The sequence below is a fragment of the Maniola jurtina genome, chromosome 14 (genome assembly GCF_905333055.1).
Source record: "Maniola jurtina chromosome 14, ilManJurt1.1, whole genome shotgun sequence".
NCBI classification, from domain to species: domain Eukaryota; kingdom Metazoa; phylum Arthropoda; class Insecta; order Lepidoptera; family Nymphalidae; genus Maniola; species Maniola jurtina.
Window position 1 is genome coordinate 2,398,024 of NC_060042.1, and position 18,175 is coordinate 2,416,198.

At 38.1% G+C, this 18,175-nt stretch overlaps 1 protein-coding gene across 2 annotated transcripts in view; it reads right to left on the reverse strand.

The window, feature by feature from the left end:
* LOC123871515 (poly(A)-specific ribonuclease PARN-like) overlaps positions 1 to 17,164 on the reverse strand; it is a 39,956-nt gene extending 22,792 nt beyond the window's left edge. The window contains exons 1-11 of one of the 2 annotated variants that reach the window (XM_045915356.1): positions 17,004 to 17,164; positions 16,565 to 16,915; positions 16,254 to 16,386; positions 14,845 to 15,000; positions 13,368 to 13,500; positions 12,839 to 12,960; positions 11,472 to 11,590; positions 10,545 to 10,787; positions 9,990 to 10,076; positions 9,468 to 9,601; positions 8,807 to 8,862 (exon numbers count right to left, since the gene is read on the reverse strand). In XM_045915356.1, coding sequence (XP_045771312.1) covers positions 8,807 to 8,862; positions 9,468 to 9,601; positions 9,990 to 10,076; positions 10,545 to 10,787; positions 11,472 to 11,590; positions 12,839 to 12,960; positions 13,368 to 13,500; positions 14,845 to 15,000; positions 16,254 to 16,386; positions 16,565 to 16,915; positions 17,004 to 17,022 — 1,553 coding nt within the window. In that variant the 5' untranslated portion in view covers positions 17,023 to 17,164. Of the gene's footprint in view, positions 1 to 8,806; positions 8,863 to 9,452; positions 9,602 to 9,989; positions 10,077 to 10,544; positions 10,788 to 11,471; positions 11,591 to 12,838; positions 12,961 to 13,367; positions 13,501 to 14,844; positions 15,001 to 16,253; positions 16,387 to 16,564; positions 16,916 to 17,003 lie in introns of both variants that reach the window. The other variant, XM_045915354.1, reaches the window with a different exon arrangement.
* Between the last annotated feature and the right edge of the window lie 1,011 nt (positions 17,165 to 18,175).

Sequence of the window (18,175 nt, forward strand, 5' to 3'; positions counted from 1 at the left end):
TCTAACTCTGGTGAGATATAAAACCAACGCTCAACGTACATTGGTGAGATATAAAATCTCATACTAAGCACACAGACAGCTCCAACCTTGTGATATTAAAATCGGTGGTACTGAATTTTCTACTTCAAAATAAGGGCTTTAGGATCCATTTTACTCTGACGTTATTGTGTTCCGACGTTCGAATTCTATCAACGTTGCGTTGGTCAGATGTAAAATCTCGTACTAAGCAGACTGTTAATGTTTCATGAGGCTACGATGATGGAATCTACAAATAGATGTCGAGGTGTCTTTATTTTAGTTTACCGTCTTATTAGGTACCGTAATTCTTAAATGTTGAACTAATTATTACATCATTTCTTACTCAAGTTTTTCTTATCTTTCATCAATGAAGTATTTCTTCATAGATTCTTTCGTTTAATCAATGGATTAAAAACTACCGTTAACAATTTGATGAGCAGCAAAATAGCATTTTTAGATAAGTTGGATGAATTATGTGAATTAAGCTCAATTAACAAGTAACAACAATGTAATTTAATTACTAACATAGTCAATAAGGTCTATTGTTACTAACACTATATGGATGAAATGTCTGAAAATAAATGTTTATTATTATTAAGTACTATAAATTATGGAATGGAATGTTATAAGAACTACAATTAATTATATAGGTATTAAATGAGAACAAAGCAGTGCGCACTCATTCATGATGGAGGTATCCACATTTTATACCTGAGGAACTCAAAAAAAATACTTTTATATGTTATCACGATCTCACGTTGACTGGTCGATCACGTAAAACAGTCTACGGTAAAGTTTTTAAATGCAATAAGATATTAAAATAAACATGTCCCAAACATTCCTATGCTACGCCCACACCTGGGGAACACACGAGCACATATCGCGATGACTCACAAGCGGACAGTGTTCCGCGCAAATCATGAGCAGACGAGGGCGGAGGGCCTAAATCAGAGGCAGTTACTACCTCACTGTCTGAGCAATGAGCACTGAGGTGGAAGCGATAATCGCGACCCAGTTTAGAACGCGTGCACTACACAAGACAGAGCAATGAACTTATACAGAAGTATCACATTTTATCCATAAATAATTAAATATGAATATGAACTTACATAAAGACAAGTAAAGTATATGTTAGTTTTACAAGCGAAACGCCATTGACTCTTCGTTAAAATCGAAACATAATAAAATGAATAAATTTTCTATCAAAATAAATACATCCTGAACATTTCTATGCTACGCCTACACTTGGACTTGGAGAACACATATAGCGACGACTCAAGAGCAGATAGTATTCTGAGCGGATCATGCGCGGCACGAGAGCGGAGGGCCTAAATCAGAGGCTGTTACTACCGCACTCTGTCTGAGCGGTGAGCACAGAGGTGGAAGCGATAATCGCGACCCAGTTTCGGACGCGTGCGCTACACGACACAGAGCAATGAATTTATTCAGAAGCCTCACTTTGAATGTAAACTAACATAAAGACACATAACGTTCAAGTTTTATAAGCGAAACACTAGTTTTTATACAGAATTTAGGAATGCAAGAAAAGAAACGTGATACGTAAAATAAATATTTTTTCTGTCAAAATAAACACGTCTCAAGCATTCTTATGCTACACCCACTCATGGCGAACACACGAGTACATATCGCGATGACCCATGAGCAGACGAGGGCGAAGGACCTAAATCAGAGGTTGTTACTACCGCACTCTACCTGAGCAGAGGTGGAAGTGATAATCGCGACCCAGTTTGGGACGCATGCACAAACAACGTGCCAAAGTTACTTAAATATATAAACAACGTACAATTTTTACAAGCGAAACGCTTATCTTCGTAAAGGATTTTTAAATCTAGCGGACCGAAGGGGATGCGAGGGGATTTCCCGAGAGCATGCGACTGATTGATCAATTTGTCCCTTGTTGCCCGTGATGCGTCAGTTTTTCCCCACTTCGTAAATTTTCAGTGCACAACTTGTTAAAATATAGAGTAGGTATACCTTATGACTTTTTTTGAACTCTTAGCTCTCTGTGAGTATGTTACTCTGGATTTTAAACAACATAACCGTCCGATATCATCGGCACGAGCGATGCCGACGAAATCCAAGTGTTTACGAGCGATCGACGCGTGCCACAATTGCTTCTCTCCCGTTGGCTTTATTTATATGCGGCGTGCCAAAGTTTGATATGCCACTCGCGGCTGGTCGCTACTCGCTAATGCAATGCGGACGCGCAATAAATCCCTATAAAGGTCACCGTGGAGATACCAATAGTGAAATTGACTGTCTATGTGAATATATTGATATACCTAGTAGGAAATTGTCAATTTTAACCGGTCATATTAACTTTTGCAACATAATAAGATATGTCATATTGTGATAACTCTTCTGGACCGGCAATATGTTGAAATGATTTAAAAATAGGTAAGTATAAAGTTGGTAGAGCAATAGGTAGAAGATATTTGTTTTAGCAACTAGGCGACCAATAAAGACGTAATAGTATACTTTGCAAAAGTTTAAACTACATAAAGTGTTTTTATAACAGATTCTTATTTGAAACGTAACCTTTAGGGGTATCAAGTTTTGAAATATTATTATTATTATTAGTGAAACCCTGAAGTAACCTTACAGCAGGTGTCGAAAACTGATCAAAGCTTATCTTAATTCGTCACTCCTAATAGGTAAATACCTACTAAGTACCTATTTCTATTATAAAATATGTGAAACTTTGGACGTTTGCTGATTTGTCTGAAATTTGTTTAAAATCGAAAATGAAAAAGTTCCCGCGGGTTTTTTTAAAACCCTAAATCCACACTGAAGTCGCGGGCGTCACCTAGTTAATAAATACAAAGAAGATGGATCAACCAAGAAAATCATCACCAAAGCAACCAAACGGGAATGGGAGATGTAAGCTACAGAGCGAAATCAGCGAACAATTCAAGTGAGAATGCACAAATGCGCTAAGTAAATGAGACTGGAATATCATCGCACGCGTCGTCTATGCTAATGCGGTGCGCGGGCGCATTAAAATGCAAGATGGCGGAAGCGCGCACGCGAGGTCGCGGGGTCGCCGCGTCCACGCGCCATTGTCCAGACAATGAGGGTGGCCATATTTACAATTAATAGCAAAATACTCCTTTTATGGTGACTCCGAAATCGGGTGTCGCGATAATAATTATGGAGGTTCTGTATTTTGTTGTCACACCTATTGTTTCGGAATATATTTATTTCTTATTATATGGAAATCAATTACCTACGTAATACATTTCATAGTGAAACTATGTAGCTTGTGTTTAGGACATCATGCTCATACTAAAACATGGTTAGAGAAGAAATCAAAAAATGATATGAATCGTCTGTGAATCGTATGATGAGAGAAGTCATTAATGATTAGGATATACGTCAAAAGTTCGAGTTTTTCCTTAAGACAATTTTATTGCGGGTTCTCGGCGATAACTGAAAATTGCAGATAAACAGTAAAAACACAGCACATCTATAAATTACATCAGCTATATATACAATGGATAACATAGAAGAGAGATTCAAGCCCTGTGCTGTGCTGCGCGGCCTGCGTCTCCGTATACTAGTCTAACGAACGAAAAGACACGCAGGCAAATATTAATTTTTATAGAAAAGATTATGATATAATAGCAGCCTCCTCTAAAACGCATGGCTACCCTACAGATATCCTTTCACAATCGGTTAAATCGCGACATATAACAACATAGGAAAAGACGTTAGAAAGTTCATTGAAATGTAACTGTATACATTTGTCCTACATGCGATTGTTTCACAATAAAATAGGTGAGGCGAAAGAGAAACTGTCAACACTAAAACCTAACTAAAACTGCGTGCATACGTCGTGTTTAGTAGCAATGACTTTTTATACCACACATTAAAAAAAAAAAACGAAAAATATTAACGCGATTTCGAAAAAATTTCACCAAGAATCAAGTGTATCAACCGAACACTTATGCACACACCACTAATTTGTGAGAATAGTCGATACTAGAATTAATTTCTTAAACTGGACCCTTTCAAGTACGTAAAGATTTTTATATAAACCTGTGAGGATGATACTGCCATTGTCGCAATTAAAATACCATAAGTCTACGTTGTCGTATTAGTTAACAAATTGCGAAAAACCAAATTAAATTTGAATTTCGCGGGCAGGCCCATCTTATGCCCCTTAAGTATCTCTTACTTTGTTTTATAACCATTAGTGTAACCCGCACTGCGAAATTTCACCGCGCCATTTTTCTCGCAGATGTCTATAATATATGTAGTAAGTATATTATGAGAAATGTATGAAACAGCACGCACTTACGAATAATATACCTGCGGATGAACGGCTTCATACAATTAAAGATAATTCTGCGGGAAATTTTATCCCAAGAAATCTGCGAACGTATGGAAATTGTATGAAACTGCAAAAAAATACGCGCGATCGGCTCCACACAATTTCGATGTCACAGAATAATTATGCAGAACAAAATCGCGCGGTGTTTACAGACCGTCCCCGTACCCATAAGAGACCTTACAATACATTCAATATTTATAAACTCAGGAGTAAGTACTCGTATATATTTTATCGTTTCCCAAAATCGTGGTCATCTTACTGATATCCTCTCACGATCCGTTAACCGAAGCGCACAATAGCCCGCTGGAGAGCTCTCTAAAATGCGCCCGTATAAATTATTTCGCCCAATAATTAAACTATAATATATATAGAAAGGAATACAGTAAGCTAAGATTCGTATCTACATTTCGGTACAATGGCTAAACACGTCAATTAAAATTCCTTGCTCAATTTCTTGCACACTTATTCTTTCGGACTAAAGTATAAGTATACCTCATCTATATTCTATACTAATATAATATTATAAAGAGGTAAAGTTTGTAAGTTTGTTTGTAGGAAGTAATCTCTGAAACTTCTAAACCGATTTTGAGAATTCTTTCATCAGTGGAAAGCTACATTATTCCTGAGTGACGTAGTCTATATATTTTTTTTTAATTTGAGATCCCTACGAAAATTGTAATAAGCTGCCCGTGCGAACCAGAGCGGGTCCCTGATAAATAAAATTGTGAATTCTAAACAAATAATTGCTCCAACCTTAACGATATTTACCTATATCGGTGCATAAGTTATAGGTGTACCAGCTCACTGACGGCCGTATTCACAATCGTTACTATGAGGTCTCACAGTGCGCTCGAACGCATAGTGTAGGCTCCACCAATCAGATCATTGTAAATTGACGTGATACAGTAATCTGATTGGTGGAACCGACACTGTGCGTTCGAGCACACTATGAGACCTCATGAGACCTCATAGTAACGTTTGTGAATACGGGTGTGAGATGGCTCGTAGACTGCAGGTTGCAACAGGGTGACGGCGACGTTAAATTCCTGGACTATTACGTCAACTGTCACCCTCCTGCAAACTGCGCCCTCCCTCACGAGCCCTCTCAGTGAAACAACATATTATCTTACCTATTGACAGAAAGAGACCTCTGTATACCATACACTGTCAACGGAAAAAAGTTACTATAGGGCTCTCTCTGTTACGTAATCCCATACAAATGACAGAGACGAAAATCTCAGTTGGCGTTGATAGCCATTTTGAGTCACCAACCAATCACAAACATGTTTTTAAAAAACATTCAAAATTCAATTAGGAAATGTTTTCAAAATATTCGTTCAAAATATTCAAAAATATTCGAAATTCAATTCGAAAACATAGTTTCGTTTGTGGTTGGTGAGTCGTCTCAAAATGGTTAACTTCCACTGAGATTTTCATCTCTATCGTTTTAATGGGATTACGTAACAGAGAGAGCGCTATACTAACTTCTTTACGTGGATAGAGTATAGTAGGTACTACTGGTAAGTACCTACTCTATTAAGCGTAGCGGTTACTTGTAAGTAATATAGATGAACAACATGACTCTAACGGAGACTAAAATTAGAAATAAAACAACTTATATTGCAAATAAACAACAGATATTGCAAACTTTATTTAAAAAATAAACAATATAAAATAGAAACATAATATCAAAACTTTTTTATTTACAAACTTAATTTAGGAAACTTAGCTAGAGTCATATTGCTAATCTTATACTTAACATAAATAAAAAACTTAGTTGTAAAAATCTGAGACTAACAAAACTCGAAATAAGTTAATAACATAAATACCACTTCTAAAACAATTTGAATAAGCAACAGATCAGAATTGTATCACAATGGTATGATGTTTAACATTATTATTATCCACGGAAAGAAATTAGAATGGGATTCTCTCCGTTACGTCACTATCCCAAGTGGAAATGACAGAGACAAAAGTCTCGATGGGTCTTAATTATTTAGAATCACCAACAAATCACAAACATGTTTTCAAAAACATTCGATTCAAAAATGTTTTCAAAAACATTTGAAAACATATTTTCGTTTGTGATCGGTTGGTAGCTCAAAATGTTTACATTTTTGTCTCTGTCATTTGTATGGAATTACGTAACAGAGAGAGACCTATACTAGCTTATTTCCGTGGATAGAGTATAATTGATTTCATTGAGTTTAAATAACAAAATATTACAATAAGAATAAATTCGCAATTCATCATAAAGTTTTAACTTTTGGTACCTATAAAACGCTTAAGACGAACCAAAGGAATCAAAACCCATTTATAGAAAACTACGTGAAAACTAACATAGGTCGCGTTCCGATTGTTGAGTATTTTTGGTGTGTATTTTTTGTATGTAGGAGAATTATACAAAAGTTGTCTTTTTGTACTCTCCAACATCCTCCCAATCCTTTTTGGTAAATATAATATTTATATATCTTGTCAATAAGTTCATGTGTGATAACGTGTCCCTCACCTACCCAATCGCTTATATTGACGTCTGTTAACGCGATAAAATACGGTCTATTTATTGACAGATGACGTATTAAAATTATCACGTCATCTATCCATAATCTGATTGGTCCTGCATGTCTCCACTCCGCTCCGCAAAACCTACGATCATTCAAACTATAGAATGATTAGATAATTCATAAATTGTCTGGATTAGAAATAATTTGATCTAGAAAACTAAGATAAAACCGTAACTATATATATAGGAAAGTACAGCAGATAAAACGAGATCAAACAATCAATACCACAATTTCCAGCCTACTGCATCATTCAGCCTTATGCTTATAACCTAAATAATAATTAAAGTGAGCGGAATGCTAAGAGAAATTAGGACATAAATGATTTATTCTCTACAGGGCAACCGTAATGACCACATCTTACTCGTACTTAGTTTAAGTTTAATTCATGGTGGTTTGAACAACAAACGTTGGTGGTTTTTCAGGAATCGCAAACAGAAATTGCCAACTATTTCAGTTAAAACACACCTTTGGCAGGCTAACTTAAGCTATTGCTACCTATTATTACATTTACAGGATTCAGATTAAGACAAATAGATATCGCAATTTCAATTGCTGAGAAACTAATAACGTGTTTATTACGTAAAATCAATGATATGTCATAATGTAAAAAAAAACTAAAGTGAATACTCAAACCGCATTTGGGATACATTCGATGACAGTTTTCGTACCGTGCGTTTCCGTCTTACTCATCGGTGAGCTCAGATTTTATACTACACCGTCCATTCAATATGGACTTAACATGCCATTAAAATACTTAGTTTTATTCCAAAAACTTCAGTTATGTTCAAATTCGTATAGAAACTTACAGAACCACTCAGCAAAGATTTGGTTAGTATTTCAATTAAGCTGGTAACAATACACATTTATCTTACAAAATGTAACTCAAGACGGAGTTATTAAAACGGAATTAAGTATTAGTTATTAGGTACGCCTTCCTATGGTTCAACTTGTACAAATACGATGTAATATGTCATAGCCGAACAAAATATTCGAGATACAATTTCTGTTTAAAAACAATGGGTGCTAATTTAAAAAATACTAAAAAACCGTCTTAAATTAAATAGTGCTTTCAAGTCATAGCCAAACTTACGAAATAAACGCATAGACAAAACCAATGCTCTCTACAATTGCTTAATCTATAGATTTTACGGTCAACAGTTAGTGCGAATTACGAAATAAACGCATAGACAAAACCAATGCTCTCTTAAATTGTTTAATCTACAGATTTTACGTTGGTCAATAGTTAGTGCGTGCAAAGCGTATAGTCTAATCTGAAGTTACAACATGGTGGTACGCGCAGGTCATAAACTAAGGATTAAATACACAATCCCGGCTGAGATCTGTATTTGTAAAATGCGCAATCATATGCCTCATGTTCATATTAGTCTACTTAAAAAGCGCGCGCTAAAAAAAATACTCCAAATTAAAATTGCTCAACCTTGGAATCCACTTCGAACAAAGAAATCGTAGCTTAGGCATTTTAGCTTAGAAAAGTTCTGCGATTGTAGACAAGTACTTTTACGTAGTGTTTCAATTCAATGTATCTGTGATCGCCCGAATGCTACAACTCCAATTAATTGAGCACATTTTAAATATTAAGTTGAAGACTTTTTAACTTTTGCTGTAAGGACAAAATTTCAAAAGTATGTCAGCTAAAAGGGGCGCATAAATCTTAAACCAGTAACAAAACCGACAAGAAATTTGTAAGATAACTCATTTGTTGATACGTAATCGATATAAGTACCTAATCTTTGAAACAGCGTTCTTGAGCCTGTTATGCTAGCCCTGCAATATTGGGGGTTGGAATGTCTACTGTATATACATTTGATGCATCAGAACGGAAAACATGATACTAATGAGTACTACGCACAATTTGGTGAACTTTTCCGATGAATCTTCACGACGCTCCAAATGCTGCTGGTTGCTCTGTGGAAAACACGAAATTATGTAGTGAAGTAAATGTCGAAGAATATAATGCACAAATGTTGTATAGAAGCAGACGATATTATGCGGAAGTCCATGATATAAAAGGAACCAAAAGCTTAATTTGCTATACTCCGCTAAACCAGACAAATCTGCATGGTGCAACATGCGGTATGCACCACTCGCCCTCCCACTGCTAAACATGCAAGAAAAGTCAGCCACCAAGCAATACGCATCACCACCACGCAGCACCACACAAATCCCAAAACCTCTCGACGCACGTTTCGCCCCGACACCGGAGCATCCTCAGGAGATGTAGACCTAACAATGTCCAACTGCAAATTTTTTGTGTTTTTTATCTTGGTTTTGTGAAAAATGTGGTTTTAGGATTTGTGTGGTGCTGCGTGGTGGTGGTGCGTATTGCTTGCCAGCATGTCTGAGAGTTCTCTATAATGTTCTCAAAAGTGTGTGAAGTGTGCCAATCTGCACTTGGCTAGCGGATAAGGGCCAAACCCCTACTCATTATGAGAGGAGACCCTAGCTCATTAAAGAACCGGCGATGGGATCATGCTGCATGACTAAATAATAATAACCTTGTTAGTCTGCACCTTGTACTTGAGATAGGGCACGAGGGATATCCGGTTGTTATTCGCAAAGCTTCGGGCGACCGTCTTGGCGAGGTCTTTTCTCGAAAGCCCCACCAGAGCCGATGTATCGTCCAGAAACTGCACGGTTACTTGACCTAGAACAAATGTCCACAAGTCTGAACCTACGCACACACAGTTTAATCTAGGGTGTGTACAGGGTGCGAAGACAAAAGACAGGTAGTCTGTCTAAGTAAGAAAACAAAGAACCGTCGTAGCAACTAGAAAATGAAGGTCGATGTCGACCGTCAAGAAAACGAAGATCGATGTCGACCATCGAGGCAACGGAGATCGATGTTAACCGTCGAGGCAACGGTGGTCGGTGTCGACCGACGAGACCACCAAGGTGGATGCCGACCGTCAAGGCACCGAAGATCGATGGCGACCGTGGAGGCAACGGAGGTCGATGTCAACCTTCGAGGCAACAACGGTACCAAAATATGCGGTAACATAAATATAATATTCTGGAAAATCAGTGAAACTCACCAAACGCACTAAACAACTGATTGATGTCATTCCTCTGCCACTCTTTGGGGAACGTTAAGTGGAACACGTGGTCTCTGGAGGGCGCGGCTGGAAAATTATATTTTTTAAACAACTACTCATTAACTCCCAAAATAATTAGCGTTGTTCTGCTAAAAATAGACAGAGGAGCAAAAAATGGTTGCATGTATCCATTCTTATTCATTCAATGGAAGAAGGTAAACTTCTGTAGTTATTTTATTAATTTATTTATTAATAAAAAAAAACATCAAAAAACAATGTCACCTAATATCTTTAAGGGGCTTTTACAGGTGACCTTTATGCCAGCCCCATCAAAAAATCTAAATTAAAATTACTTACTAGTTGAGACGACATCAAACGAGTCGCAGAGAGTGAGATTCAGGCGGCGCGGCGCAAGACTATACACACTATGCGGAAATCCATACAAGATACCTATGTATAGCGTGAAAGTCTATTGACGATGATGTTAATGACTTCTCGCAACGGTAGGTATACAGTCGCTGATCTAAGGATATAGAAACAAACAACGGAACTCACGATCGGCCCCCGTCAAGTTGATATAGGGCGAGTCCTGGTACGCCGTCTTGGCCAGGAACAGCTTGTTGAGGAAGGGCTTGAGCAGCGCGGAGTCCGCGGCGCCGACGCGCGCGCGCTGCTCGCCGCGCATGCGCGCCAGGTGCGCGTGCATGGCCAGGAAGCACAGGCCGGTCACGTACGCGTCGTAGCCCGCCTCGTGGTGTTTGTCGTCGGCGCGCGTGTAGCCGCGCCCCTCTTCCGACTCTACGTTCACATTACATTCACAGATTAGAAGCGCTAATTTTTTTTCATCATACCTACATACTCGAATAACGAAAATTGGCATTGGATTGGCAATTGGGCAATAGCGAAAACAAAATTCCATTTTGTTCTTATGGGTGTTTGAACTTTCTCCCTTCTGATTGGTCCGCGTTCGTGCTTTAGTATGAGTTTTGTTTTTCTCATAGATAGATAGTGATAAAAAGTATGTGTTACTCGGCCCCAAAATATTTGGGCGGCGAATATTGAATTCCTCGCTCCACTTAGAATTTTACTTTAGAATCTCTCGCTGCACTCGGGATTCTTCTGTTGAATCCTTCGCTTTGCTCTGAATTCACAATAACGCCTTCAAGGAACAAAATTTGGCCCCTTGTAACATGAATAAGCATTTCAAAAACTCTTATATGTTACATAGATTTGCTTGAATTTAAGCAGTTGGGAAATTGTTTGTAACACTTCATATTTCACAGATTGTTATGGGAGATCTATCAGCAAGCGCGGTGTGGGACGACCTCCGACCCGATGGACTGACGACCTTAAGAGGATAACGGGAAGTGGGTGAATGAGGAAGGCGGAGGATCGTGTGTGGTGGCGCGTTCTCAGGAAAGTCTATGTCCAGCAGTGGACACAAACAGGCTGATTGATTGACTATATTATAGGAGACCTTACCAGTGTCAGGCAGCGAGAAGGGCGCTTCTGACAATGTGGCGAGCAAGTGATGCAACACACTTGAGTTCACCTTGTCCTTGAACGGCGGCAAACTTGACATGTACTTAGTGTCTAGCAACCTGGAACAAAACCTGTAGTGGTACATCTTGTAACAATAATAATTAAAAAAAAAACAAAATTGAAAATATTTTTATTCAATTAGACTTGTAAAACAAGTGTAAATTAAAAATTTATAACACCCCCGACGATCCAAAGTATTTGAGTTTTCCAAAACATCATTTTCAAATAAATAATTATTTATTTAGACAACGTCCATCTTGACAGCTTGACATTTGTCTATTGACATAATACATATTATGAACCTAACGATTATGTAACCTTCTTTTCTACAAGAAAACTAGAAAAGAGCTGATAACTCTTAAACGGCTGAACCAATTTTTTTAGATTATAGCTAAGAACACTCTCGATCAAGCCACCTTTCAAACAAAAAAAACTAAATTAAAATCGGTTCATTCGTTTAGGCGCTACGATGCCACAGACAGATACACAGATACACAGATACACAGATACACAGACACACAGATACACAGATACACACGTCAAACTTATAACACCCCTCTTTTTGGGTCGGGGGTTAACAAGTACTTTTGAATTGTCAAGAGCCACTGGTTTGGAATGCCTTTCCTACCGAGTTATCATAGCCTATCTCCATAAAGATAGCCAAAAATGCGCAGGAGATATTATAATGCACAACAAACACATGACGTGCATTCTCTATTCCGTCCAATGGGACTCCCTTCAGCCGATGGGACGGAAATCTGACATGACCGAAAAAAGATTAGGTTAGGATAAGATAGTGAAAGTGAAAAGTCTGTTGCTTATTGTTCTCTATAAGCAACAGACAATATATTTGTTTACATAAGCTCTCTCTGCACACTTTCATGTCGAGACTACTAGATGGTAGAACCAACCAATCCGAAAGCAAATTGTTTTTGATTCATTTTCTAGATACAAACAGTATAACATATGGTCCTGAAGGCTACTAAGGCTATAATCTTACGTAATTTGCACACAAATTGTCTTGTCTAAGGGCCGGGGCGCATATGGCGGAGCGCAGCGCAGAGCATTTTTCACAGTCAAAATATTATCGACATTGTCCTCATTGAAATAATATCTAAAATCAATTGTGCATCCGCGTCCGCGCGCAGTCCCGCGCGTGCTTGCGCATATCTGGTACAAATTCACGCGATTAGAAAACTTCACGGGCATACTCTGCGCTGCGCTCCGCCGTATGTGCGCCGGCCCTAAGAAAGCATTTCCAGATATTCCGATGACTAACTAGTGAGAAAATATATTTTGAGGCGAACCTTGGGAACATGCAATGCACGAATTCCTTGAAGGATGCTAGGTCTGGTGGCAGCGGCTGGAAGAAGTGGTTGAGCGTGTGCAGGACATCTAATAGCATGTTGTGACCAATCACTAGCTTCTCCTGCAACAATACATTCAGACTCCTTTTTACCCAACTGCGGCATAGCCAAAAGGAAGGGTTATGATTTTAGCAGTCTATATATGTATGTATGTATCCAGATTCCGTGTGTACTGGGCCGATTTTGACAAATGAGGTGTCAATTGATTTGCTGTAAAGGCCCGGGTGACAAAGGCTATATTTTATACGAAAAAAAAAATGACCTAACGGATGTTACGTCAAAAATAGTGGAAGTCTCCAAAATTTTTTTTACTGACTTTTTTTTACGAGAGCGCTATACTAATTTCCTTCCGTGGATAGAGTATAAGTTACAGGAGAGTTTATCTCTGTCCTTATCTCTCGTATTCAATAATGTTATCAGTTTGTTTACATTCTTCATCTCGCCTAGTTGGCCTTACTTTAAAACTTACAGATTGGCTGATCATCCTGGCGACCTTTGAAAAACCAACTGCCTCCTCAAACTCCTCCCATTCCTTTTCTTTCTTCTGTGAGTCCAGATCTTGTACTTCATTTGCTGATTTTAACCTAGTCACTTTTAACACCCTGTTGATGATCAAATATTCTTATCTTTAAATGTATTTGCATTTTATATGTAGGACAGCAGCCTTGTAGCTGCGCAGCAGATAATTTGTCGATCTATTTTGTTGGAAAATCTAGGTCACAATAACATAGTGAACTATAAGTACACATTAAAATAAACTAAGGATAGTTATTGGACTGTAAATTTGAGTTACAAATTAATCATAAGTAGAATTTTAAGCAAGAATAATATTACTTACTAGCCCATAGGCTAGATAGATAGGCTAGATAGCAATAAAGCTGCCATGATATAATGGAGCTTTGTGGCAAGAAAAAAAAATATTGGCTTGAAGGATTTTTTAATATGTTCTTTTATACCATTGAGTTTTCAATGGATTTCTAAAAAGGGGGAGGTTTTCAATTCGGCGCCATGTCTTCCTCCATTCATATTTTCAAATAGAGTTAACTAATGATTTACACACTATTACAAAAGAAACATGGATAAAATGAAGGAAAACCAGAAGTTGATGACAAAAAATTTTAGACACTGCTAAAAAATTAAAACACACAAAAGTTCCAACATTTAACTACAACCTGAAAGAAGAAAATGATTCCTCTATTCGATAGGCTACAATTTATCATAAGTTTTCCCATTAGATATCATGTTTTCATAAATACTCATTAGTTAGAAAAATCTTAAGTTTAATATCATCATCATCATGAACCCATCGCCCGACGCTGGCTCACTACTGAGCACGGGTCTCCCCTCAGAATGAGAAGGGTATGTTGATAGTCCACCACGCTGGCCGAGTGCGGATTTGCAGCCGTCGCAGAAGTGATACTTATTGATTTAAGAACTTAAAACGCACATAACTCCGAAAAGTTAAGAGATGCGTGCCCTGGATCAAACCTGACCTCCCGAATAGGAGGTGGACGTCTTAACGAGGCTATCGCAGAATCACGGTGGTCTAACAGACAAAAACTCAATCAAAAACGAAAAAAAGGATCTTTAGATGAGTAAACTATAGTGAGAGAGCTCTTGGTTTGATCCTGAAACGACATCTGACAAATATTAGGTATTCAAGCACTGCTAGGTATTTAATGTAAAATCAAATATTTAAAAATACTATAATATTTAAACCTCTTTGTCCGGCTGCCTGGACAGCCTGTTTCATAGCCTACATTTCATCCCATTTGTAATATGTTACAAATGGGAAGCTGGCTATGTCCAGCAGTGGACGCAAACAGGCTGATTGATTGATTAATGTTACAAGTTTCATAACTATTGTAAACTGTGCCCTTAGCCAAAGAAAGAAAAAATACTTTTTCATTTGATCCCAAAAGGTTACTGCCCCTACATGTTATTACCTATTCTTATTTTCTAAGACCTTAGATTCGACAAACGCCTCATTCTTGAACCGTGTGCCGAGCTCCTGGAATAGCAGTCGCCTGATGAAAGCATTGCACCGGTCTATCTCCATTTCCTCTGAGTCATTGTCATCTAAAAACTTGCGAACTTTTTTACTGTAAGAAAGAAAATATCACTTTTACTATCCCTTTCCTTATTTTTCGAGGCCTATTACCACTGCTCAAAGTAATATTTAATATTGACATTTTCTAATAACTTTGACATCTTCATACAAAATTTGTCATTGCGCTAGCCTATGCCTGCCTGCAGAGTGAATAGGCAAGGCAAGAGTGAATAGGCATCTTCTAGGCCAGCACAGTCCAACCTAGACATCATCATTGCTTTTTATTACACAGTAGCCGATGCCCGCGACTTCGCCCGCGTGAATTTAGGTTTTTTGAAATCCCGTGGGAACTCTTTGACTTTGATTTTCCGGGATAAAAAGTAGCCTATGTGCTAATCCAGGATATTATCTATCTCCATTCTGAATTTCAGCCAAATCCGTCCAGTGGTTTTTGCGTGAAATAGTAACAAGCACACACACACACACACACACACACACACACACACACACACACACACACACACACACACACACACACACACACACACACACAGACACACAGACACACAGACACACAGACACACAGACACACAGACACACAGACACACAGACACACAGACACACAGACACACAGCCACACAGACACACAGACACACAGACACACAGACACGCGCACACACACACACACACACACACACACACACACACACACACACACACACACACACACACAGACACACAGACACACAGACACACAGACACACAGACACACAGACACACACACACACACACACACACACACACACACACACACACACACACACACACACACACACACACAAACTTTCGCCTTTATAATATTAGTGTGAAGTGTGATGATTATCATCAAGCGCAAGCCTATCCTACAATAAAAAAAACTTGAGCAAGATTAGTGCACAAGTGTTGGTGCACAAATTAAATCTGAATACACTCTGTTACTCTTGCCATTGATGGTAGACAAATGGTTTCTTAATTTGCACCATATTTTTTTTCTCTATTAAACACACGTGTACATTTAGTCTATTTAATGCAATTGAGTGTTTTTTTAATAAAAATAGCGAGTAAACGAGCAGGTGCATCACCTGATGTTAAGTGATTACTGCCACCCATGGACGTTTGCAACACCAGAGGAACCGCCAATGCATTGCTGGCTTTTGAGGAATTACAATCAGGAATCAGGAATTTTGGGAGTTTACAACTACACTTGAGTTTAAAACATTAGTTTTAACTACAAAATCTTGGTATATTGATAGTGACAGTGCTTACCAAATGCTTTCAATCTGACTTTTGTTCTCTTCAGGGATTAAAATAGATTCCTTCTCATTATTGTTTCTGCTTTGTCGCTCTGTCAAGTTTTCTCTTAGCCTAGTCTCTGTAGGCTCCGTCATATATGATATACCTACAAAGTTCACAAAAACAATATTGTTATACCATGCCATAGATCAGCAGCCTCCAAACTGTGGGCAAAAATTGGCCTGTGCCACCAATCTGAAAATGCCTTATATTCGGCCCACCATAGTGTATTATTAGTACATTAAATTTTTTGCATATTTAAATTGAACATCTTTTATTCTTACCTTCTTTGATCAATTTATTGAAATCAAATCCCTGTGCAGCCAAGAAGTCTAGACTAGAACTTTGACACAAAAACATTTTCTCAGGCCCCGGCCGACCACGCGGGAATAAATAGAAATTGTACGATTCATTAGTGTACTGTTTCTCGACATCATTCCAACAGAAAGCGCATAATCCATACTGTATTAATAAAAAGTCCGTGGACCCATTCAACAATGTGGTATAGTATTCCTGAGGGGAATCGAATATAGACACGTCGCGGCCGTTTATTAAGCCTGTGAATTCTGCATCTATTACTAAAAAGTCCGCTTTATCTATAGATGCACCGATTAAAGGCAATGCCTCTTTGAAATCTGGAAAACAAGCAAAAAAATATTTCATGAAAACTATCAACGCAATGCACAGTGCACGGTTTACTTGAAAGGTATGAGAGTTACTCACTTCTCCTGGTTACTTCCATTGTAAAATATTAAGGTGCTTTAGGGTAAAGATATAAATGTACCACTGGTAGAAAATAATTCAGATTAAAATTATCAATAATATTATTGTAAGCATAAAAATACAACGCGCTGAGTTTGCGCTTCACAAACCATAGACCATGGACCATAATCCGGAGGCTTGGTCAAATTTGACAGCTGACACCTGACAGCTGGCTTTTTTTTTCTCTCGTCTGGCTTTACACTGATTAGCCAATGTCAAGTTTGTAGTTATTTACAAGTTAGGGAAACTATATGTTTGAGTATGGACCCCGTCTGTGCCGGCGCCCGCCGACATACACGCGGCACCCCTTTAGAACGCTTCCCAGTCAGTTCCACCAGCAATAAACACCAGTAGAACACAAAAACCGGCCACTTCTAACAAAAAAACACTCCAAAAAGACACAACACGCGCGCCAGCAAACGCCACCACAGACGAAGTCCAAAGACGACAGCTGGCTTATTTCTAAGGTTCTTAAGTTGGCACCGGACTTCGTCTGTGTTTTGGCGTTTGCTGGCGCGCGTGCTCTGCCTTTTTGGAGGGTTTTTTTTTTGGTTAAGAGTGGCCGGATTTTGTGATTTACTGGTGTTTTTGGTCCGAGCAAGAATGCATAAGCATGGACGAGGTCCATACTTATATAATTTCCCTAACTTGTAAATAACTAAAAACTTGACATTGGCTAATCTTTGTAAAGAGAGAGAAAAAGAAATTGGCACCTTTAGAATAGACCCATATTAATCCAAGCTTAGACCATACATGCATTAGATATGAGACTTTCTATCAGCTTAGATATTCCAGAAAATTCCATTCAATCAAAATGGATTTTGATTTTGTTGCCTCTATACCCAATAATGCAAATGCAGAGGATAATTTTTAAAGGAAATCGAAATAAACCTAAATCTAAAACTTCAACTGGCTCTTGTTAAAATATGAATAGGTACAACCGCAATGAAACCAAATATAATTCTCTTGTGCATGTTTTATTTAATTTAAGAAAATTAACATACTTTGATTAATTATCATTATTATATTCTTGTACTATTAATAGATCAAGTCATTATTAAAACATAAAACTTAAGTCACTTCTTGCGCAAAATTCGCAAAAAAAATATATAATTGAAAATAACTAAAAGTTA